The following is a 23,232-nucleotide window of genomic DNA, read 5'->3' as shown; positions in this document are numbered from 1 at the left end:
CCCCCCTAAGAAGGCTCCTTCAGGAACTTCTAAGGGCCCGTCCCACTCCAGTGGGTCGGGGGGTCCTTCCGCTGGTCCTCCTGCTCCTTTGGGAGCAGGGCCCGTCTCTCCTTCCGCAAGGAAGAAGAAGACGGGGACCAGAGGGGTACCGGCTAACACCGGTACTTCCTCGCCTGGTGCTACTGGCGCTGCCGCTACACCAGGTTCCAGCTCGGCCTCTCATTCGCGAGAGGTACCGAGTGTACAGTCGCCCATGGGCGGCCGTGCAGCCAAGGCCCAGACTCCCGAGTTCACTCAGCGCCAGGACCAAGGCACAGAGCGGAAGGCTGGCAAGAGCCGCTCAGGTAACTCTCGCCAGGCCAGCGGCCGCTCTCGCAGCGACCAGCCGGTTACCAGGGTTGATGTGACGGTCCCAGATCGGCCACGGGCTGAGGCTGGTAAGAGGTCCCCTCGATCGCAGGAACCAGCCTCGGCTGGTCCCAGCGGTTTGACGTGCCGTGAGAAAACGCACCAGTCCCACCGCGACAGTGGTCTCTGCAGGTCCCCTGACCGCCGCTCCCACCGGAACCGGACGGATAGGGGGACAGCAGCAGCTCCTTGACGCTGTTCTCGGTCCAGCCGCTCGCCCCAGGGGAGCGGCGCGACCAGACCTGCAGCTCGATCGCCACCGCGGGTTGGCGATCGCCTGCAGCCCCCCAAGCACACTGGTTCTGCCAGTGAGTGAGGGGGGAGCGTCAGGTCTGCCTCTCCTGTACCTTCAACTTCCTCGGGTTATGCCGGGAAGGGCGAGGCTACAAGGAGTGATAGTGAGGGGCGCGCCCCTCACGATCCCACCACGACGCCCTACGTGCCAGGCACGGTCTTAGGATCGACCAGGTCGTATTCGCAAGTGGCAGGAGGTGACCAAGAGGGGTGTGTCGCTATTCCTCCCTCTGAAGGAGGAGGGTCTCGCGAGTCGTTCTTGTTGGAGGGGCTTGACGGTCCTACTCCTCAAGATGCGGTCACTCTCGAGATCCAGAGGAACTTTGCAGAGGTCATTGTGCTGATTCGTCAGCACAACGACCCTCGGGGAAGGATCGCCACTCCCACCTTCTGAGCCCACGTCCCGGCTCGAATCGTTCCGGGGGCCCAAAAAGGAACCCAGACCAACGGTGGGTCTCCCGCGATCAGAGCTGGCCGACTCAGTGCTAGACCAGGTGGACTCGCTAGTCTCCGGACAAGAAAGTTCACTCAGGTCTGGCAGGTCGTCCAAGCTACTTCCTCCTCCTCTACTGCAACAGAGAAGGTTCTACGTGCCACCCAAACAGGTTAACCCGGAGCTAGCCAGGCTAACTTCGGGAGTGTCTCTGCAGCAGCTCCTGTCGGAGAACCTTTGGTCCTCACAACAGGAGGCACTAGCCCTGGAATCCACCGCCATGGCGGCTTTCCAGGCAGTCTCCTGGCTGGACCTGTGGTCCCTCACAGTGTCCAAGGTCGCAGCCACCTTCAGGAATTATTACTCCCATGAAGGGGACTCGGCTTTCAGGAGACTTTGCAGTCTGGAGGTGCCCTGGGCCATTTCTTACCTCGCCCACCAGACGGCAAACCTGTGGGCCAACCTGGTACTTAGGCGTAGGGACGCAGTCCTTACTGGAGTGTCCAGGGCGGCTGGGCGTGAGGCGGCATTAGGACTACGCAACGGACCTGTACGGAGTTCCTCCTCTCTCTTCCCTGGAGAGATGGTGGACGCTGCGGTGGAAAGATGTCGCACTGATGACAGTGACTGTCTGGTACACCAGGCAGTTTCGAAGGCTTCTGGGCAGCCTTGATCAACTGCGGCCAAGCCTAAGAGTTTGGTTAGTGCTTCCTCGGCTGCTAAGACGGTTGCCTCGTCTAAGCCCCAAGGAAAGACTCTGCCTTTGACTTCTGCCAGGAGAGGTCGCCATCAGCCCCCCTCCCAGCCCTCCTTTCCCCGAGGAGGGACGGGGAAGAAGTCGAAGAGAGGCGGGAAACGCTAGGGACTACGTTCCCCCTCACCTGCTGCCGGAAGTGGGGTGATGCCTAGCGAACATTGGGTAACATGGCAGCGCTTTGGAGCAGAGACCTGGATAGTAGACATCCTTCGGGAGGGGTATCTACTACCATTCGAATCTCGGCCACCCCTCACCTCCAACCCGGTCCATCTTCAGACCTACATTCTGGGAACATCAAAGGACGTAGCACTTCAACAGGAGACCAAGACCATGCTGAGCAAAGGAGCTGTGGAAATCGTCAGGGATCAGTCGCCGGGCTTCTACAGCCGCCTTTTCGTGGTGGAAAAGTCTATGGCGGGCTGGCGCCCGGTGATAGATCTCTCTCCCCTGAACCAATTCATTCGCCAGTCTCGGTTTACGATGGAGACCGCACGTTCTGTGCTTGACTCCATCAGGGAGAATGATTTCATGCTTCCAGTGGTTTTGAAGGACGCGTATTTCCAGATACCCGTCCATCAATCCTCCAGGAAGTACCTCCGCTTCATCCTCGACGGGATGGTGTACCAATTCAGGGCACTTTCCTTCGGTCTCTCAACCGCCCCACAGGTGTTCACACGAGTGTTCACACTGGTGTCTGCTTGGGCCCACTCGTCCGGGATAAGTCTGCTTAGGTATCTCGACGAACTGGTTAGTCCTGGCGAGCTCCCGCTCGCAGTTGCTACAGGACAGGGATCGGCTTATCGAATTCTGCCACGATCTGGGGATCGTGGTGAACTTCAAAAAGTCCGATCTCGAACCCAAGCAGAGGATGAAGTACCTGGGTATGCTGATCAACACGGTAGCAGGGCAAGTCTTCCCCCACAGACTTGCGGATCAGCAGATTCAGGGAGGCAGCCGACCGGTTCCTGTCTCGGCAGGAACAGTCAGCTCAGCAATGGCAAGTCGTGATTGGCCACCTGTCGTCACTCGAGAAGTTAGTCCCTCACGGGCGTCTTCACCTGCGGTCTCTTCAGTGGAGACTAAAGGAGAGTTGGTCAAAGGCAGAGGACCCACCGTACTTCTCCGTGTCCCTCACGGAGGAGGTGAGGCAGGACCTAGCCTGGTGGCTGGACGACAGGAACCTCTTAAGAGGAGTGCCTCTCAGCACTCCCCCCCCCGGAGATGTTGCTGTTCTCGGACGCATCCACCGAGGGGTGGGGCACACACCTGGAGGAGTTGCTGACTGCAGGAGTGTGGGACCATCACAACAAGCACCTTCACATTAATGTCCTGGAGCTCAAGGCAGTGTTCCTCGCTCTCCAAGAGTTCTAGGGCCGCCTGATGGGACACTCGTTGGTGTTGATGTGCGACAACACCACGGTAGTGGCATACGTCAACAAACAGGGGCCTAGTATTCCTCCCGTTGCACCAGTTGACGTTGCAGGTGCACGAGTGGGCCGTGGCTCGCTCGGTAGAGCTGTCAGCCCGCTACATTCCAGACAAGAGGAATGTAGTAGCAGACAAGCTCAGCCGTCGGGATCAGGTGATGGGGTCCGAATGGTCCCTACACCAGGACGTGGCGGAAATGCTCTTCAATCTGTGGGGGCGTCCAGTAGTGGATCTGTTCGCCACCCGGCACAACAGAAAACTCCAGGTTTTCTTTTCAGCCGTGCCGGACCCATGGGTAGCTGCAGAGGACGCTCTCCAACACCCGTGGGACAACTTCTTCGCCTACGCCTTTCCCCCAACCAGCCTGATTCGCAAGGTGATCAGCCGAGTGCTGGCCACCTCGAATCTCAGGATGATCCTGGTGGCTCCCAAAGGGCCCCAGGCCATTTGGTATCTGGACCTGCTGGCTCTGCTTGCAGAAGCACCAAGAGAGATTCTCCTTTGGCACAACCTTCTCATCCAGCCACACGTAGAACGGTACCACCAAGCAGTCCAGTCTCTACATCTTCACGGCTGGCTGTTATCCACCATCTCTTGCGAGCGAGAGGCTTTTCTCGCAAAGCAGCAACAGAGATGGCTGGACACGTCAGACAGTCCTCTGCAGCTGAGTACCAGGGAAAGTGGGCCGTCTTCTGTGGTTGGTGTGGTAGACAGGTCTATCTCCTCTCAGAGCCACTCTTCAGCAGGTAGCGGATTTCCTCGTTTTTCTTCGCCGAGACAAGCTCCTCTCTGTCCCCACAGTCAAAGGATATAGAGCCGCCCTGGCACTGGTCCTGAAACTGAGGGGATTGGATATCTCGGACTCGTTCGAGATCTCCTTGCTTATGACGAGCTTTGAGAGGTCTTGCCCGCCCAGGGAACTCAGGCCCCCGGGGTGGGATGTGACTCTCGTCCGTAGGAGTTTGACTCGAAGACCCTTCGAGCCACTCCGAGAGTCGTCAGACAGGGATCTGACCCTCAAGACCCTCTTCTTGCTGGCCCTGGCATCGGCGAAGAGAGTAGGGGAACTTCATGGCCTTTCCTTCGACGTACGACACTCCAGGGGATGGGGATCTGTGACGCTCGATTTCGTCCCAAACTTCGTAGCTAAGACTCGGAATCCGTCGATCCCTGACGACAGGTTCGAGTTTTTCACAATCCCCTCCTTATTGGATTTCACCGACAACGATACAGATGAGATGCTGCTTTGTCCTGTGAGGGCGCTACGACGCTATTTGAAGAGAACTCGGTACCTCAGGCCTGAGTGTCGACGCCTCTTCGTTGGCACCGGGGTGACCAAGAAAGAAGTATCCAAGAACACACTTTCTTTCTGGCTACGTGAGGTAATCAGGAGGGTGTACGAAGCTGATGGTAGCGACGACATCCATACCCTTCATCCGAGAGCCCACGAAGTCAGAGGCATTGGTCCTTCCCTTGCGTTCCGCAAGAACTTCTCAGTGGCGCAGGTCCTGAAGGCAGGGGTCTGGGCCAACCAGACCACCTTCACCTCCTTCTACCTTCGGGACATTGCCCACAGGTCCTTGGATACTTTTTCCTTGGAACCCGTGGTGGCTGCTCAACACGTTGTGTAGCTTACCCAGGACCCGAGCAGGCAGAACAGCATCGAATCCTAGTGTGACTGTAAGAATGGATGAGTGAATGAGACTGTGACTGGCTTCTCTTCCCCATCTTTTTCTCCCCTCTACCTGTGGGCAGAGGGACACAGTCGTCATCCCGCTGGAAAAGGACAAGATGCAGGTAAGCTACTTGACCGAGCCCCATCCTATCCCTTTCATTAGGGATAGGAGTGAATATCCACCACTTCCCCCAACAAGGTGGGGGAAGTGGGAGCCAACAAGAGACAAACCCATAACTTTATGTTGCCTCTTGCAACAGGAACAAGTTCTTGCTTGCTAGTTTTTATACATTCAACTTACCTGGCAGATATATACTTAGCTATAGAGTCCGTCGTCCCCGACAGAAATTCGAATTTCGCGGCACATGCTACAGGTAGGTCAGGGGATCTACCGCCCTGCCGCTGATTGGCAGGAATAGGAACCATTACCGTTCAAGAACCAAAGGCGCAAGATGTCGCACAGGCGGCCGTCGCTTTTGTCAGAATGATGCTGATACTGAGAGAAGCCCTTCTCCAATATTCAGATGACTACTGTAACAGGCAGTTCCTCTCAGCGTGGACTCTCTCCTTCATTCATACTCTTCCCTCATTATGACGAGGCAAGAGCTACGGGAGTTTTTTCTTAATAAGAATCTTGTCTATTCGGCGTTAGGGAATGATGCGGAGGAAACATCAATCTTCCTTCGTAAGCTCAATATATAAACAGGAATCCTGTCCCTTCCGCGATTTCTGTGGAAATCACGAATACTTAACGAGTTCCTGGATTAACTTCCTTCCTTAGGGAAATATTAAACGTATTGTCAAATAAGTTCATAACACATAATTGACATAAAATGTATACTCTTTGTATCTTAATGGATTAGTTCTCATTGACAAAGATCTCAATACATCTTATCGCGTAAGCATATAAGCTCCCTTGGACAAGATTTGGAGGAGCTCTCATTCATTGATTAGAGGCTCTTTCAAGTAATAGACGCGTAGAATACGTCCTCTTAAGTCTTATGTCCAAGAGAATAGGAAGCTCGAGAGATTCTCTTCGATCCTCGGTTCTCACTTGGGATCTCCTTCGCCTAATACTAATTCGTTCTATTGACGAAAAGAAGGAAGATAGTAAATTTTCCATTCTCTCTCTGCCTCGGCGAGGAAAGAATGTAGTAGAGAATTTGCTGTATAAGACTACTGTATGGTCAAGTCATATGCGCATACCGTAGTTACCTCTATGGTTGGCAACCGAATTCCCTGTATCCTTCCAGGAGTTTCCTAGGTAAGGATTACTCTTAAAGGGTTTGTTACGACAACACCAACTCAGCTTCTGTATTTAACGAAGAATGTTTCGCTTAAATATGCATTATTGAGAACTTCCTTAGGCTCGATAATAAATTTATCATATTCCTTCATTGAATGGAGTTAACTGGCAACTCAAGGAAGAAATACAGCGAGGGCAGCTAAGGAAGTCTGCTGTGACTGTAGAACAACACAAGTACCATGTAGTTCTCGGTCATGACGCGGTTGGTTACATCTTTACTCTCCTACGGAATTGACTGGCTAACCGTATCTCCTCCCCTACAATCACGGACTTAGTTCGAATTGACGGGGATTTGTAGGTAAACATGAATAAACATTGTCTGCGTTTTTGCTAAGAAGCTTTCAATAAGAAAGACATTGCAACCTTTCAATGCTGTTTACCGCAAGGTAACAGAATAATAGAGGATTCTGACGCGGCAGAGCACTATATTATATAATGCTCTCATGCTTACGAAAGCATAGCTTATTAGAGAACATGCTTAGTGAGAAGATGGATGAGTCTGATGGGAACCATTTTCTTTGGACAGAATTTTGTTTCCCTGAATGGACTATATTACGCTTGTAAAGTTTTTTCCTACCAAAATGGAAATAATGGTAATGTTTTTGCTTCACCCTCATAGTAGGGTAAAATGGTTTTGTCACATTGTGGTCACGTCCCAGTTGACAAATCATCTTGAGCGCATTTATATGATCTGTCACATTGTGGTCATGCTCCCCGTGACAGTTCATTAGAGAGCACCAGCTACACAGGTCACGTCCTTGCTGGCATCTCTAGGAATGCATTACCCGAATTCGATGTCTGTAATGTAGGATCTAGTTGCATTGTGGTCACGTCCCAGTTGACAGATCCTCTAGAACTCAACAGCTTCACAGGTCACTATCTTGCTGGAATCTCTAGAAAAGCAGACATACAAGAGGGTGCCGCGTACCAAGACAGAGGTACAGAAGTTCTGGCGCATAGTCTACAGAATTGCAAGAAAAAATTATTGGACTTTATAATTTCTCGCTATAGCGAGTGTTAACCGAAGGGTTCAGTAGCCTCTGACAGCAGGCTCGGTAACGTCAAGGTTCGTTCCTGATTTTGTTCCCCGTCTAACTGGAGGGGTGTTCGATCCCAAGGAGGGACGAAATGATTTTTTAAATCAATTTGACTAATTCCACAGCTCTCTCATATCTCAAGGAGCATTGAGAATCTATTTTTTCGCCCCTGTTTGCGTTAACAAGAGAGAACCTGTTTGGAACACAGACACGGACATAACGATCCTTAAGAGGTTCGCTGCACGATGTTGCATGTCCGTGAGAACCCTCTCGATCGACGATATAACTATTGACTTATGTCTAATCTTAGTTGGAAAGAGAGTTGTGAAAACCTGCGAGATGTCTTCTTCATAGATCTCTTCGCAAGGTGGAAGACTAACAGGCTTCCTCTAGACTGTTTCCTTATTCTCGAACCAAGAGAGGTAGTAATATACGCCATTTTTAGTTTAAAAGGGGAATAAACTTTAGTCTTTTTTCCCCTAGATATATAAATTCTTAACAGATATTAAGATAAATGGGCGTCAAAGGAAGAGAGGATGATACTTTATGCCTCATTTTGGCCTTTGAGAGGTTGGATTCACAGAGGTCACGTTCTTCTCACAGCATGTTTGGAAGGTTTTACAAGAGAGTCTGGATATTCTATCAGCATCTATTATAAATGGACCTTAACAACCTCTCCACTCTGAGTCTGTCTGCGTGCAGACTGACCAGAAGTGGACATGAATGAGAGGATTTTTCAAGGTAAATGACAAGAGTCATGGCCAGGACATAGAATTGCTGCAGATCGTGCTAGATGGAATGAGGAAACTGTCCTCTTCCGATACCTCTGTGAACCACATAGCGGTTTTTTCTTCCCTTTCAGAGGGAAGAATCACCTTTGTATATATCTGCTATCAAAGAACACAGTAAAAGGCTATACTCGTCTCTACAAGGGGAATTAGAGATAGCAGAGGATTAAGATTTTTGGGATCTTATACGATACCTCAATACGACAAGAGTAGGATATCATGTACTTAGAATGGGATCTTTTTTTGGGCCACAGATTCTGTGTTCCGACAAGATGGAACTGCTCCTCATCAAACTTCTTTGAGAAATTTTATGAGGGAATTCTTTGTTTCTCTTGGCCCTAAACGACCAAGAAGACAAGTTAATTTTTTGTGCATTGGAATCTCACATCAGATTCAATGGAGACTCGGCAATGGGTTTCTTGCCAGCATAGTATGTTCTGGCAAAGAACTAAAAACCTTCTATTCCTGATTCAACGCTTTCAAATAGAAGTTTCGTTGTCCAGGCAGGGTACTTACGTTTTCATCTACAGAAGAAGAGATGGTTTAAACGTTTGCCTACAGAGTCTTTGGGGTGCGATGAGGGCTCGAAATGCTTCCCAGAAGGTATTCAGAAGGTTACAATAAGAGCTAAGAAATCAGGGTTCCGCCCAATTTCAGCTCGGAGTCTCCTTCGACTTCCAGACTCCTTCCCTTCCTTCGGGCAAGGACCAGGGAAGATTCTGCAACGAGAAACCTCATCAACAGTAAGAAGAGATCTCGTTAGCAACGGAAGTACTCACGAAGGATCCTCCTCGGAGGAAGACTCTTCTCTCTCTTACTGTTAGATATCTGTCGTCTACGGATGTAGCTGATACAATCACCTCCCCTTGCCAGAGGCCAAAAGCTCATAGGGGAAGAATTTCTTCCACCCTTCTCAAGTCTCCTGATAAACTATGTGGTTGTTCAGGACTTTCGGACAATGTAGTGCCAGCCAGGCGCCAAATGCCAAAACAGGCGAAAAACAGCAGAGGCAGACAGTTCCAAGGAACACTGTCATGGTCTGAGGCGGAGAAGGAGCGGGCCTCCAACCTGGCGCAAATGCGCCAAAGGCGAACAAATCGGACAGATAAGAGTGTCCGATGTGGACATCGCCAGACAGCCTCGAGATTCTACCAAGCTCGAAGCTCCAGCAAGTGGGGAGGAGCCAGCCAGGCGCCAAAAAGAGCCAGCCAGGGGCGGGGCGCCTGCCAGCCGCGAAGTGCTAGCCAGGCTCCAGGCTTCATCCAGAAGAGATCCATTTCAAAGAAAGCCCTGGTCTTCTTTGAAACAAGTGTGATCTCTAAAGCACTTCATGCGTGACTTGATGATTCCTTCAAACAGCTGAGAATTAAAAGCGCTTGAAGTGCGAGCTTTTATGAATTCTTGTTAGTTCCATAACAATATGTCATAAAGGACATATTAGCTGTCACATACGGGAGATGCAACTCTGTGTTGACTTCCCATTACACGAAGGATGTCAAGATAACCTACGAGAGATCCTTCTCTCTTGGTTGATACATGTCTGCGGATACGTTGCTGGGATAGGGAGCCGACAGTGATCCTTAACTAGTGAGTTAATTGTATTTAGCTTAGTAAATTTTCTTTGGGTTGTTTGAAAGGAGTTTTGGGATAACTCTTTTCAAATTAAACACTAACCCTCGGGTTAGGATCAGGTGATCGGGATCAGTGTTGTGCTCCTTAATTATGCCACTAGGCATAGGTGTATTGTCATGTAAGTGGATAAGACCCCATTGACAAAGGCCATTAGGTTCTGTCAAGTAAGTGGATAAGACCCCATTGACAGACCTACAAGAACTCTTAGCCATAGGTCACATCCTCGCTGAGGCTCTTGAGACGAAGCAGACTCCTAAGCAATAGCTAGGAAGTCAACCCTCCGTCTAAACAGATAGGAACCAAGGTTTTATTTATTTATTACCTACAACGTATGTTGTTTACCTGTCTACTCAGTAAATAGCTGTCTCTTACCCACCACCAATAGGTGCCAATCAGCTAAGTATATATCTGACAGGTAAGTTGAATGTATAAAAATGTTATTGTCATGATACAATAAAGTTTTATACATACTTACCTGGCAGATATATACGATAAATGGCCCACCCAGCCTCCCCGCAGGAGACAGGTGGAAGAGAAAATCTGGTCTTGAACGGTAATGGTTCCTATTCCAGCCAACCAGCGGCAGGGCGGTAGATCACCTGACCTACCTGTAGTGTGTGCCGCGAAATTCGAATTTCTGTCCGGGGACGACGGAGTCTATAGCTAAGTATATATTCTGCAGGTAAGTATGTATAAACTTTCTGGGCTCAGCTCGTGTCGCTGCGCGAAATATCCTTTAATCTATTATTTCTAGGGTAAATGTAACTAACACATACCAGAGAATAAATAAAATAAAGAAAAGGTCAGCTACAACTGACTCGCTCACCCTCCAAGAGGGTGTCGGTATGAACACTATGGCGAGTGAGACCACTACACGACCGCTTGCCAAAAGAAATCTCCCACTACAAAAATCCCCACAAGAGGGGAGCCGACCCACAGAGTGGGCAGCAACTACTACTACTCCATCCCATGCTGCCGACTGCTGCGCCTCTGGTGGCCATCCTTTTCAGTTAGCGCACAGCGTATACACGTGCCCTTTTTGCTCTGTGTTTTTTGTGCCCTTATTATTGGATTTACTTATCATGGAGCGTGCAGCCATTGCAAGCAGCTAAGTTAAGTACTCAATGTTTATTGCTATTTGGTTTTTTTCCGTCCTTGAGTCAGTATTTGCCGTTTTTTAGGTATAAATACGAGCTCTAGGTCGGAAGCATGGCAGCATGGTTCTGCCTCGTGGCGGGTTCGTTCTTGGTCTTCCATACCCAGAACCTTCCCTTACTTTATTACGCTCTATTTTTAGTTATCCTGTTTGTTTTAAGGGTACAGTCTACGCGGTTTATGTCATGCATGCATGTCTTTTCACCTACATAGGCTTCTTCTATCCAGACCCTAGCCACAGCTCTTAGTATCGGCCCGGACTAGCTTTGAGTGGTAGACTTTCTTTCTTTCGGGTTAGTCGTACATCCTGGATTTTTTCTCCTACTATTTTGTTTTCTTTCTTTACTAGTGAATTATTTATATATATGTTTATGTTAGTGGTAAGGCGTCTGGCTTCAACACCTAGCCTAGGTTATGGCCCATAGGGCCCATGTGCTACCGCTCTTCAGTTCGGTTGCTTCCCTATAGCTTCTCTCTGATCAGCCGGTTGTGTATTCTAGGCTTTATTGTTTCATTGTATCGTTGTTACCGCTCCGTGGTCACTACGTGATCACGGAGCAGCCAGATGCCTGTCCAGTCATCTTCCCTCCTCCCGCTCTTCCATGAGTCGGGGGAGGGTTGGTCTACCACGCTCGCTCCCGCATACCCGAGCCTGCCTCCCTCTCCCCCCAGGACGGAGAGTAGGGGGAACGGGACAGACCAGACTGGACTCGACCTCTCCAGCTTCTCGGTTCGGCCGTTATGGCTAAAGGGGGGGACTGCCTTTTCCCCCCTCCGTCGTACTCCGTCGCTCCGTTGCTAGCGCGAGTCTGTTTGCCCTCTCGCCCTTTACCCACCTTACTGGGGCTCCTTTTCTACCGGAGCTCCGGCATCCAAGTGGAAAGATGCTAGTTCACCCCGCGGGGTGGACTGCGGCATACAGTTGGTCTCTACTAACCAACTCCGTCGCGCTGAGGTCGCGACACGCTCCGCCACGCACTGGACTTAGTCCAGTACGTTCGATATTTAGAGGTTTAAGAATTAGTTTTGTTAAACTAAGTAAGTTTTATCTTAAGCTACCTTAAACCATCCCCCTCCCTTGCCTGCCACACCGGATCTCTCCGGGGTTATAGCCTATTCAGGCGGTAAGGGAGGGGTTATGCCAAATTTTTTCCGAAGCTCCGGCATGCAGCGGAGTTCTTTTAACCTTTAGCCTGTAAGTGATACCTTTTAAGATGCTCATGTGTCTTTTCACTTACAGACCACCAACTGTGAGCATCCGGGATGCACCGCCACGCTTCAAGACCCCTGTGGACATGAAGTTTGCCGGTCCCATGCTCCATGCGCGACTCCGCACGGGGACCTCCAAGTCTGGTATCACGAGACCTGCACCATCTGCTATGATCTGGTGAGCCAGCTCTTAGACGGGGTAAGTATTTCCAACTCCGTTAGCCAGTCCCTACTTAGTTATAGTTCTTAAGTTTTAAAAATTCTAATCTTTCTAAACTTAAGATAATTTTTACAGGGGGATTTCGCATCCCCTATAATTAAGTTAAGCTTTTAATTTAGTTTAGTTTTAAGTTTAATCTTAAAAAAAAAACTAATAAATACCCTCTCTTCCAGGCTCCGGCTGTGAGGGGACACCGCACTGGCAACCCTGCGGGCCTGGGTCGGCGGTTTTGGGAAGAACGCCGCCAAGGGTATGCCCTACATTCTCGAGAAGAGGTTGGCGGTCTGATCTTCCCCGGCGGCAAGTCAACGGGCTACGTCGACCCAGCAGAGGCGCCGGGCCCCGACTATTGCGTTCATCCAACAACAGCTCGCTGCCTCGTTGACTGATCCAGGCCAGGACATCTCCTCGGAAGTCGCGACGTTAGATCTAAACATTGAACCGATGGCAGGTGTGGACGACCTGTTGGTCGAGGTGAGTACGTTGGACGCCCAAGGGCTGCCCTTGGGTGCCACTGGATCTTCTACTCCTGCAAACTCTCCAGCTTCCTTCCAAGGCTTTACCGGTGCCGAACTTTATACTTCTCCTGATGCTTCCGTTAGACCTAAGGTCAAAGGACAAGCAGTTAAAACCTTGACTAAGACGTCGTCGTCGTCTAAAAGGACGGCGTCGGCGTCATCATCATCTCTAAGTCTCCGGCTAAAAACCCCGGGAGGCAGAGCGGTCTAAAGCTTCCGGGTCCAGCTCCAAATCCTCTAGGAGTAGATCCTCCAGGGGGAGAGATCACACTCCAGCGGAGTCAACCGTTCCACTGCCTTTGGTTCCTGTTCAGAGCCACCCAGTCCACCTCCGCAGCAGCTCGGCTTTGGATTCCAACGCTGGCCTGTTGCAACAAGTGGGCGATCTGGTTGGGTCTCTAAAAACCAGTATGGAACAGATGTTCTCCCGGTTGTCTGATAGGATCAACTCCCAGGACAACATTATCGCCGGACTGAGCCAAGCTCCGCTAGCTACTCCCCCACCCTTCGGCAACAGGGGTGGGGTTAGCGCAATTGCCACCGTATGACTCTCTACCTCCGTTCAGTATGAACAATCCTTGAGAGTAGCGTCATACGCCCCCTTCCAGGACGGGCTTATTTCTATCCCGGAATGTGGAACTCGAAGGATTGAAGACTTCGAGTTCTACCCGGAAGATCTTCAACCTCCGTTCATCGGCTACGCCAGGCTCACCGCCTCTGCCATGACACGAGACGATAAGGTACCTAAAGAGACAGTCCTCTATTCACGAGGACCAGGCTAAACAGAGAATGGCTCAGGTTTTGTTTAGAGGACATGGACTGTTCAAACACGAAAATACAGCCGTTTAAGAGTCCTTTCACAATCTTTACAATGGAAGAGGGTACTCCGCTTCCTTTCTTGACAAAGATTGCTACGGTTACCATTCAGCAGCCCAGAAGGGGATTCGTTGCTCAGCTGAAAGAAGCGGACCCTACGTCTCCTTTACTTCCCTCAGCCGGAGAGTTGTGGGAAGACCTGCCCAACACTTTTTCTGCGGGCAAACTCAAACCAGACTGTGCTATGGAGCAGTTTGGTGAGAAGCTGCCTAGACTTCCAGATAGCGCCTCATTCAGGCAGAATTTGATGCCAAGTCTAGGTTGGCCAGGTCTATCAATACCATGGCCATGACCGAGGTGGCTACCATTTCTTATGGTTTCTGAGCCACTTTTTAATTTAAGCTGATCACCAAGTCACTGACTCAAAACGTGCAGTCTGACATGTTCGAGTTCGCCACGGCCAGAACAAAACTGTCGGAAGCATGTCCTTCAAGAAGCAACTATTCGGCATGAACCGAATAAGTTGCTTGCATTCAAACATCTGGGGAGCAGACCTCTTCCCAGATGCGATGTAAGGAGGTCCAGGCAGAGGCTACGAGGCTTCTTAACCAAAACCTTAAAGATAGTTGGGGTATTAACGGCCAAGAGGACGCCAAGATCAAGCTGTCAGAGGTAAGCTCAGAAGAAACCCAGACGTTTCCAGCCTTACCAAAAGAAACAGCAAACACTTTGCCCAGCCTGTTCCGGCTGTCCCGTTGGTGCAGGCAGCCCAACCTTCTACCTCCAAGGCTCAATCGCAGCCTTTTTATGTCATTTCCCCCCAGCCTCAACCCTCCACCTCTTACGCTCTCTCCCCAGCCTTCAATCAAGTCTTCGAGGGCCAGGCTTCTCAGAAGTATGACCGCTTGGGTAAGGGAGGCAGAGGTAAGCGATCCTTTCGTCAGAGAGGATCGGGAGGGTCCTTTAATAGAGGAAAAACACTTCAGGGGAGGCCGAGGAGGCTACCAACACCAAATGAGGACTTTCAGGTAGGAGGGAGGCTGTTTCACTTCCGCCACCGGTGGAGTTTCAGCAAATGGGCACAAAGCATTGTGTCAAAAGGCCTGGGTTGGAGTTGGGTGGCGAATCCCCCCCCACCCAGACCTTTCTGCCAACTTCCATCCAAAGAATTGACGGAGTATGCGGAGGACCTCCTTCAGAAAGGAGCAATAGCGAGAGTCAACAGATTAAAGTTTCAAGGGCGCTTGTTCAGCGTTCCAAAGAAAGGCTCACAAAAAAGAAGGGTAATCTTAGACTTTGTCCGCTTAAACTTAGCCATTCGCTGCGACAAGTTCAAGATGCTCACGATCTCGCAGGTGCGGGACCTTACTTCCCCGTGGGGCCGTCACCACCTCTATCGATCTTACAGATGCTTACTATCATATCCCTATTGCAAGGCACTTCCGTCCGTATCTGGGCTTCAAGATAGGAGATCAGGCATTCTCCTTCAAGGTAGTTCCTTTCGGGCTCAACGTAGCACCCAGGGTTTTGTTCACGAAGTTGGCGGAAGTGGTAGTTCAACAAACTAAGATCGCAAGGGATTATGGTAGTAGCGTATCTCGACGATTGGCTAATCTGGGCTCCAACAGTCGAGGAATGCCACAAAGCAACACTGAAAGTAATTCAGTTCCTGGAATATCTAGGCTTCAAGATAAAACAGGACCAAATCAAGACTCACTCCAGAGTCAAACTTTCAGTGGCTGGGCATTCAATGGAATCTATCCTCCCATACTCTGTCGATTCCATCAACCAAGAGGAAAGAAATAGCGAGTCAGTAAAGCAATTTCTAAGTCACAAACTTTGCGTCAAGAAGAACCCAGGAAAGGATTCTGGGTTTCACTCCAGTTTGCATCAGTGACAAACATCTTGATGAAAGCCAAACTGAAAGACCTAACCAGAATCTGGCGCTCACGAGCAAATGTCAGGTCCAGGGACAAATTATCCTCAGTCCCTCAGATTGCTACGGAAAATCGTCTACGCCCACTTGGGCAAAAAGTCAAGAAAACTTATTCAAATACTCAAGTAACCCCTTCAGTTTCCTCCTCCGGGGATTACCATCCCACACAGACGCTTCGTTAAGCGGTTGGGGAGGATATTCTCAGTTCAAGAAGGTTCAAGGAACTTGGTCACCTCAGTTCCGTCAGTTCCACATAAACGTACTGGAAGCAATGGCAGTGTTCTTGACTCTAAAAAGGTTACGTCCGCCAAAGAACTCCCACATAAAGCTAGTCTTAGACAGCGCAGTGGTAGTCCATTGTATAAACAGGGGAGGCTCCAAATCACGTCATCTAAATCATGTCATGGTAGCCATCTTTCTCCCTGGCGGACAAGTTCAGTTGGCACCTCTCCTCCACCCATATAGCCGGAGTGAGAAAACGTCATAGCAGATGCTCTATCCGATCAGTGCCGTCTGGAGTCGGATTGGTCACTGGACAGCAAGTTCGTTCCAGGGATTATTCAGAGAGTCCAGGCCTACAAATGGATCTCTTCGCATCCCAAGCGAACCACAAACTCCCATGTTATGTGGCCCCCAACCTGGACCCTCTGGCCTATGCCACAGGACGCCCTGGCCCTAGACTGGAACAACTGGGAGAAGATTTATGTCTTCCCTCCAGTGAATCTTCTCCTGAAGGTACTGAACAAAACTCAGGACATTCTGGGGTCAAGTGTCTCTAGTAGCCCCAGACTGGCCGAAGAGCAATTGGGTACCCTCTAATTCTGGAACTGGGTCTTCGCCCTCTTCGAATTCCAGTCCCAGGCTCTCCCAGTCAGTGCAAACGAAGACTGTGTTCGCTTCCTCAGGAATTCTCAAAACCCTAACTTTATGGATTTCATGAAGTTTGCAGCTAAAAGAGATGCGAATATTGATCCTCAAAATATTCTCTTCTTGGAATCTGATAAAAGAGATTCAACTTTGAGACAGTATGATGCTGCTGTCAAAAAGTTAGCAACCTTCCATGAGAGGAATCAGATATTAGAAATCATGACAATCAATTCAGCTATATCCTTTTTCAGATCTTATTTTGAAAAACAAAGGCTTAGCAGCTAGCCCACCATTACGACAAACAAGTCAGCCTTGAAAAGATTTTTCAATTTGGTTTCAACATAGACTTGACAGACTCCTACTTCTCGTCTATTCCCAAGGCTTGTGCTAGACTTAGACCTTCTGTAAGGCCTACGTCAGTATCATGGTTCTTAAATGATGTTCTAAAGCGGATGGCTTCAGAACTGATAATGACACATGTTCATTTATAATGCTCTTAAGAAAAACTCTATTTTTATTAAGCTTGGCCTCAGGAGCTAGTTAATTTTCAGAACTGTCGGCATTATCCAGGGATCCCGGATCATATTCAATTTCTTCCCACAGGGGAAGTGCTACTTTCTCCGGAACGTAGTTTTATAGCAAAGAAAATGAAGATCCTTTGATGAGGTGGGTAACCATGGAAGGTTGTACCCCTTCCACAAGATATATCTCTTTGCCCAGTATCGACCTTACGAGCCTTTCTGTCCAGGACCTCCTCATCCTCATCGGGTCCTCTCTTTAAGAGAGAAAAGGTGGGTACTTTATATCTATTAAGGCATCAGGCAGCAGATCCTGTACTTTATTAAGCAAGCCAATCCTGACTCTTTTCCCAAAAGCACATGATGTCAGGGCAGTAGCCACCTCAATTAACTATTTCCAACATATGAATTTCGATGAGTTGAAAAAATATACTGGATGGAAATCGCCGACAGTATTTAAGCGTCATTACTTAAAGTCCTTGGAAGCTCTGAAATTTTCAGCAGTTGCGGCGGGTATCAGTCCTTTTTTTTTTTTTTTTTCCCCCGACTCTGCTTAATCTTTAGTAGAAGATCCAGTCCTCCTTTCTACCTGTCTCACCCAACAGTTCGTCTATACCTGTCCAGTTCATCTACGTTTACCTTGAGTCTTAGCTGCTCTTATGATGATATAGTGGGTGTCCCTTATTTTTTTGCTAGGGTCACTCACAATTGATTGTATATATTGATCTCTTTGATGTGATCCCCTTATTTTTATGCTAGGGGTGGACACATCTTATTTACAATGGTTACGGGTTTTGTATATTAAGTCATATACATTCCCTTCCTATATTATTATTGAAGTTTGTTCTGTTCAAGTTATTGTTATGAATTGCTTTGAGTTCTTTGTACATATCTATACAGATACTGATTTCAACATATATTCCATGTAAGCCCTGTATATATGTAAAATTTTAAGTTATTTTAAGAATTATTATTAGCATTAAGTTTTAATTTAAGTAATCTGTTTGTATCATTGTGTATATGTATATTTATTAGCAATTATATTCCTTCATTTTATGTTATCTTTTATTTGAGACCCCTTTTGGTTATTTATTTTTCTTTACAATCTTGTGCTATTTCTCTGGTACGATTTCGCGCAGCGACACGAGCTGAGCCCAGAAAAGGGATTTTGACGTAAGGAAAAATCTATTTCTGGGCGATTGGCTCGTGTCGCCAGCGAAATCCCGCCCTACCCATCCCATCGCTCAAGATTGTCTGCTAACTTCAGGATGGCCACCAGAGGCGCAGCAGTCGGCAGCATGGATGGAGTAGTAGTAGTTGCTGCCCACTCTGTGGGTCGGCTCCCCTCTTGTGGGGATTTTGTAGTGGGAGATTTCTTTTGGCAAGCGGTTCGTGGTAGTGGTCTCACTCGCCATAGTGTTCATACCGACACCCTCTGGAGGGTGAGCGAGTCAGTTGTACTGACCTTTTCTTTATTTTATTTATTCTCTGGTATGTGTTAGTACATTTACCCTAGAAATAATAGATTAAAGGATATTTCGCTGGCGACACGAGCCAATCGCCCAGAAATAGATTTTCCTTACGTCAAAATCCCTTTATTGTATCATGACAATAACATTTTAAGAGGTACGCTTGCCTCCCTCTTATTACTTGGGTCCAGAGGTCTGACCATTTGATCCTGCGGTACACACCTCCGATCAATTGGGCAGAGGCTAGGATCCCTCCCTGGGTCCAGAGGTCTGACCATTGATCCTGCGGTACATACCCTGATCAATTGGGCAGAGGCTAGGATCCCTCCCACTCTTACGACCAGGGAGGGAATCCAAGGTTGGGCGAACACCAGTCTGTTCTTAAGACTCAGATTCCTCCCACCAGAAGTGAGTCTTCCTATTGTAAAAGGACTGATGGTTTGTATTACGTATCGGAACAAATGGGCATTTGTCGAAAAATTGCATTTTTCCTAACTATACAAACCTGAGGTCCTTACACATAGTCCATCTCATGCCACCCCTCACTCTGCGTTTTTTCTGGGCCTAAACCTAAAGCAAAAGTGATTCTTCACCTCCCAGTCACGCTGCACGCGCACTGTCAGACATGCAGTTAACTACCGAACTCCCTTGTTCGAAGCCTACGACCGTTCCAGCTGCCGGTAGTTACCTTCTTATTGTAAAAGAACCTCAGGTTTGTATAGTTAGGAAAAATGCAATTTTCGACAAATTGCCATTTTATATTCATTACACTTTTGTAGTATGATTTCATATTAAGCCAAGCAGAATTGTAAACCTTTCTTATTAATTGCAAGTTCAGTAAATAACAGCTAATGGTATGATAAATGTGGGGTTATTTGGTGGGGAATTGGTCTCAAGAACCTGTTTTGAAAGTAATCCTGTTACTTTACATTGTGCTGTGCGAATACATGATTACAGTATCTTAGGAGATCCCCTTTAGTATGTTGTAACTGCATTACAGTATCTTTTAAAGTCTTTTAAACCCATGTTTTCTCTTGTGCACAATGTGTTGTATTGATTTATAGAATTCAGGGGCAGTCACTTGAAAATGACTCCTGAAGAAGTAAATTTTTACGTATAAGAATGAAATACAATATATTTTTAAATATAGTGGTTAAAGTGCTAAAGGAAATTATATCAACTTAGTTGATGAAAGCCTAACATAAAGATTTCCTCAGAGTGAAGGCTCATTAGCCTTAATTCTGAGACTAAACGTCAATAAAAGTAATTAATTTGTATAATTTTTAGTGTGCTGCACTTCACTCATAGTTATTATATAATTACATTGTAGGAGGAGTGGGTTGGTAAACATTTTTTCAGTTATGTAAGAGATGAATTATTACATACTCTGTACGTGTACATCATATTTATTTTCAAAATTTTTCACCACTTAATTTTCTAACTTTCAGCTTGAAACTATTTTACTTCAAACTAATTTTCATTTTTGCTCAAAAACGAAACAGTATTATGTGTTCACTTGAAAAGAGCAAAATGCCTTCCTCAAAATCATGAAAATGAAATATTTTAAATTTTGTCAATGGTGTATGTGCAGTTATAAAGCAACAATGTCATTACTGTATGTAATTATCCCAATTGAAACATTTTGCCATGCGTCTTCTTTGTATTCTGGCAAGATATAAAAATTGACCAGTCATTAGGTTTACTACTATATGACAAGCACCTTGATATAGTACACATTAATTTCTGGAAGCTTTATGAATACTGTATATAGGGTAAATAATTCAAAGGCATTACTTAAGGAATTATTATTATTGTTTTGATATGAAAAGCAGCAGGATTTGATATGTTTTTTTTATAATGGTGGGATTGTTTCCTCTTTCAGCAACATGCTACAAAACAGCAAAGCAGTATGCACAATGTCGAGAGTGTTTGATGAAGGCCGTGGAAAATTACAAGCTCAACAGATCGTATCCTTTTATTCTACTTAATTGTAGAGTTTTCGATCTTCATTTAATATCATAAAGGAAATTTGCTTGCTTATAATAATTTTTGTAATTTGATTTGGAATTGTAATTGTAATATGATTTGGAAAATGCAAGTTTTCCTTAGAACTGTTGTGTAGAGTTTTAGTTGGTAAAAGTTACTCAACATTTTAGATTATATTTTCCACATGTGACTGCAATTAGTCTATGTGACTTGTTGAAACTTACACAATTTATTGAATCTGTTTATTTTCTTAACAATTTGTACAGATTCTTTTCTGCAGGCAAGTAAGTAATGGTGACTTTCAAGTGAATTCTTTTGACTTTTATAATTTCCAATGAGAATGCCTTTGTTTTTTACTGTACCACTTTTGATGTGGTAACTTAATCACCATTTGTATATTCCATTTTGAAGATATTTGCAAACTAGTGATAATATAATAAGATAATAATGAAAGGGATGTGGAGATAGCTTGGACATGCCCTTCTTGCAACCCCCTGGGAGTATAGTACATGATAGAGTCAACTGAACTTTTATAGGCACCAAAAAATTTTGAAGACTGAATAGTATACATACAGTACTTTGATGAGAAATGTGAGAAAGGACTGATTGGAATCTTTTAATTGCTCTGTGAAATAATGCAGACTTTGGTGGATAGGCTGACAACAGGATTACACTTAGCTGAAAAAATTTCATTATGATCTTTGATTCTGGTAGTTATGTATGCTTATCCATTTCAGCACCTTTTATTGCACAATTTTTAACAATTGAGGTAAAGTCCAAGAACTTCATTAGTATTAAACAATTTGGGCATTAAGAACAAAATTTCTGACAAAAATTTGATTGTTTTCTTAAGGAGCTTACTCAACCAGGTTAGGGTAGGGTGTTGTTTGACTCATATTGTAGTGGCGGTTTTGTTGGCTGTGTAGAGACCTACTTGTTTGACCTATATTCTTTAGAATAGTAAGAGGTGAATAGCATTAACAGACATAAGTGTTTGACCTACATTCTTTAGAATAGTATTTTTTACTTATTGTGAAATTACTGCAATTGATACCTTCTAAGTGCATGTAGCTTGTATCACATGATAGATAGCAGATGAAGATTCCAAAATATGATAAAATACTGTCAACCTTATTACATTTGTTAATTCTTACAGATGTTTGGATCAAGTTGCATTGGTTAGTAAGGAGATGGGAGACATGGAAACAATTTTCAAAGTATGTGAAAGAGCAGCTTGTATGTATCAAGAGCATGGGACACCTGACACGGCAGCTTTATCTCTTGACAAGGGTGCTAAGATAATTGAAAGTCATCTGCCAGAGAAGGCACTTCACATGTATGAGCATGCTGTTGACATCGTTATGACGGAGGATAGACCCAGGCAGGCAGCAGAATTCCAGTCCAAAGTGTCAAGGATCAATCTTAAACTTCAGAAGTATGCAAACAATTCAGTGTCTTTTAATGTCTGTACATATTTTGCTCTTATATAAATTGAGTTAGCATATGATTTGAATTTATTACATAATATATATAATATATGTGTCACCTCTCAATTAATGCGAGTGTTACGTTCCTGGAGAGCTCGCATTAATTAAAAATATGACTCGAGTTGAACAGGAAGGCCCTGCCGAACTCGAGGTCCTCGATGGCCTACCAGGCAACGATCTCCTTGACTGCTGCTGGACTGGGGGAGGAGTAGGAGCCGGACGTCTCCGAGGACGAGACTCCTACTTAGACACGGCCTTGTGCATCAGTCGGTCTTTGGTGTCAGCCCGGCACCGGTCCATCTCATTTTCGAGTTCTGTCCGAGGAAACAAAAATTGGGCCTCCAACCGATCTCCATTCCTCAATGCCAGCAAAGACTTGGAGTTGAGCGATCTCTCCATCCTAGACAAAGCCATGTCCCTCCTAATCAGAAGAAGATTAGCCCATAAATTGGTGCTGAGGTGAGCCAAATATGAAAACGCCTTGCCCCCGGACTGCAACAGACTGGCAAGCGAGGAGGCACTCACCAACCCTTCCGGGGACCTGTCGGAAGCTATCTTGGCAATAACCACAGACCAGAGGTCCAGCCAAGAAACCGTCTGCAACATGGAGGCCGCCGTAGATTCCAAAGCTGAGGTATCTTGTGGACAAGGACGGAGCCACTGACCTCACCTGTTCCAAAGTCAAACCCGGTTTCAGGTGAAGGACGTCTGGGTTAAGATGACATGACAACAAAAATGCAGAGCTTGTAGCATAGTATTTCCTATGTCTCGTGAGAGGCGGGGGTAGTAGTTTGGTAGAGCCCCTAGCGCGAAGCGACCCGTCCCGGTCCAAAACAGAAGCGTTAACCTTCTGCAAGACCGACTGAACGTGACCCAACAATGGAAGCTGAAGAGATGATTTGGAGTCCTGAGTAGCTCCCACCAAGGCTTCCAAGCAAGAAGGAGTGTAAGATGACGAGCCTGAGTCCTACTTTCCAAATTGTTTAAAACTCACGAATGAGATCAACAACTTCCGAAAAGGAAAAACAGGAAACTCTTGCGTGTCTCCCTCCTCCTCTCTGGCAATGGAGACCAACAACGAGAAGGGTGTGTAGGCTCTTCTAAAGCGCCTCTCCACCAAAATTAACGGAAGGGTTAGCAGCCAAACAGTCCGAAACCCCTACTAACCTGTCTGGGCTGAGTCAAGCGTCGCCTCCGAGACGAACCCACTATAACACTAGGTAACATCACTTACCTCAATAGATGACTCCACATGTCCATAAATGGTCACGGGCATGGCGGACGTACGTATGT

At 47.0% G+C, this 23,232-nt stretch overlaps 1 protein-coding gene across 2 annotated transcripts in view; it reads left to right on the top strand.

Annotated features, from left to right (window-relative positions):
• LOC135212561 (gamma-soluble NSF attachment protein-like) overlaps positions 1-23,232 on the top strand; it is a 265,650-nt gene that overhangs the window by 124,627 nt on the left and 117,791 nt on the right. The window contains exons 3-5 of one of the 2 annotated variants that reach the window (XM_064246105.1): positions 20,349-20,433; positions 20,719-20,736; positions 21,609-21,887. The exons of the other annotated variant lie outside the window; for it this stretch is intronic. Of the exons in view, the coding sequence (XP_064102175.1) occupies positions 20,349-20,433; positions 20,719-20,736; positions 21,609-21,887 (382 nt within the window). The remainder of the gene's footprint in view (positions 1-20,348; positions 20,434-20,718; positions 20,737-21,608; positions 21,888-23,232) is intronic. 2 annotated transcript variants of the gene reach the window in all.

The sequence above is a fragment of the Macrobrachium nipponense genome, chromosome 41 (genome assembly GCF_015104395.2).
Source record: "Macrobrachium nipponense isolate FS-2020 chromosome 41, ASM1510439v2, whole genome shotgun sequence".
NCBI classification, from domain to species: domain Eukaryota; kingdom Metazoa; phylum Arthropoda; class Malacostraca; order Decapoda; family Palaemonidae; genus Macrobrachium; species Macrobrachium nipponense.
The sequence above is the reverse complement of the archived record's forward strand: the minus strand, read 5'-3'. Positions and strand labels throughout refer to the sequence as shown.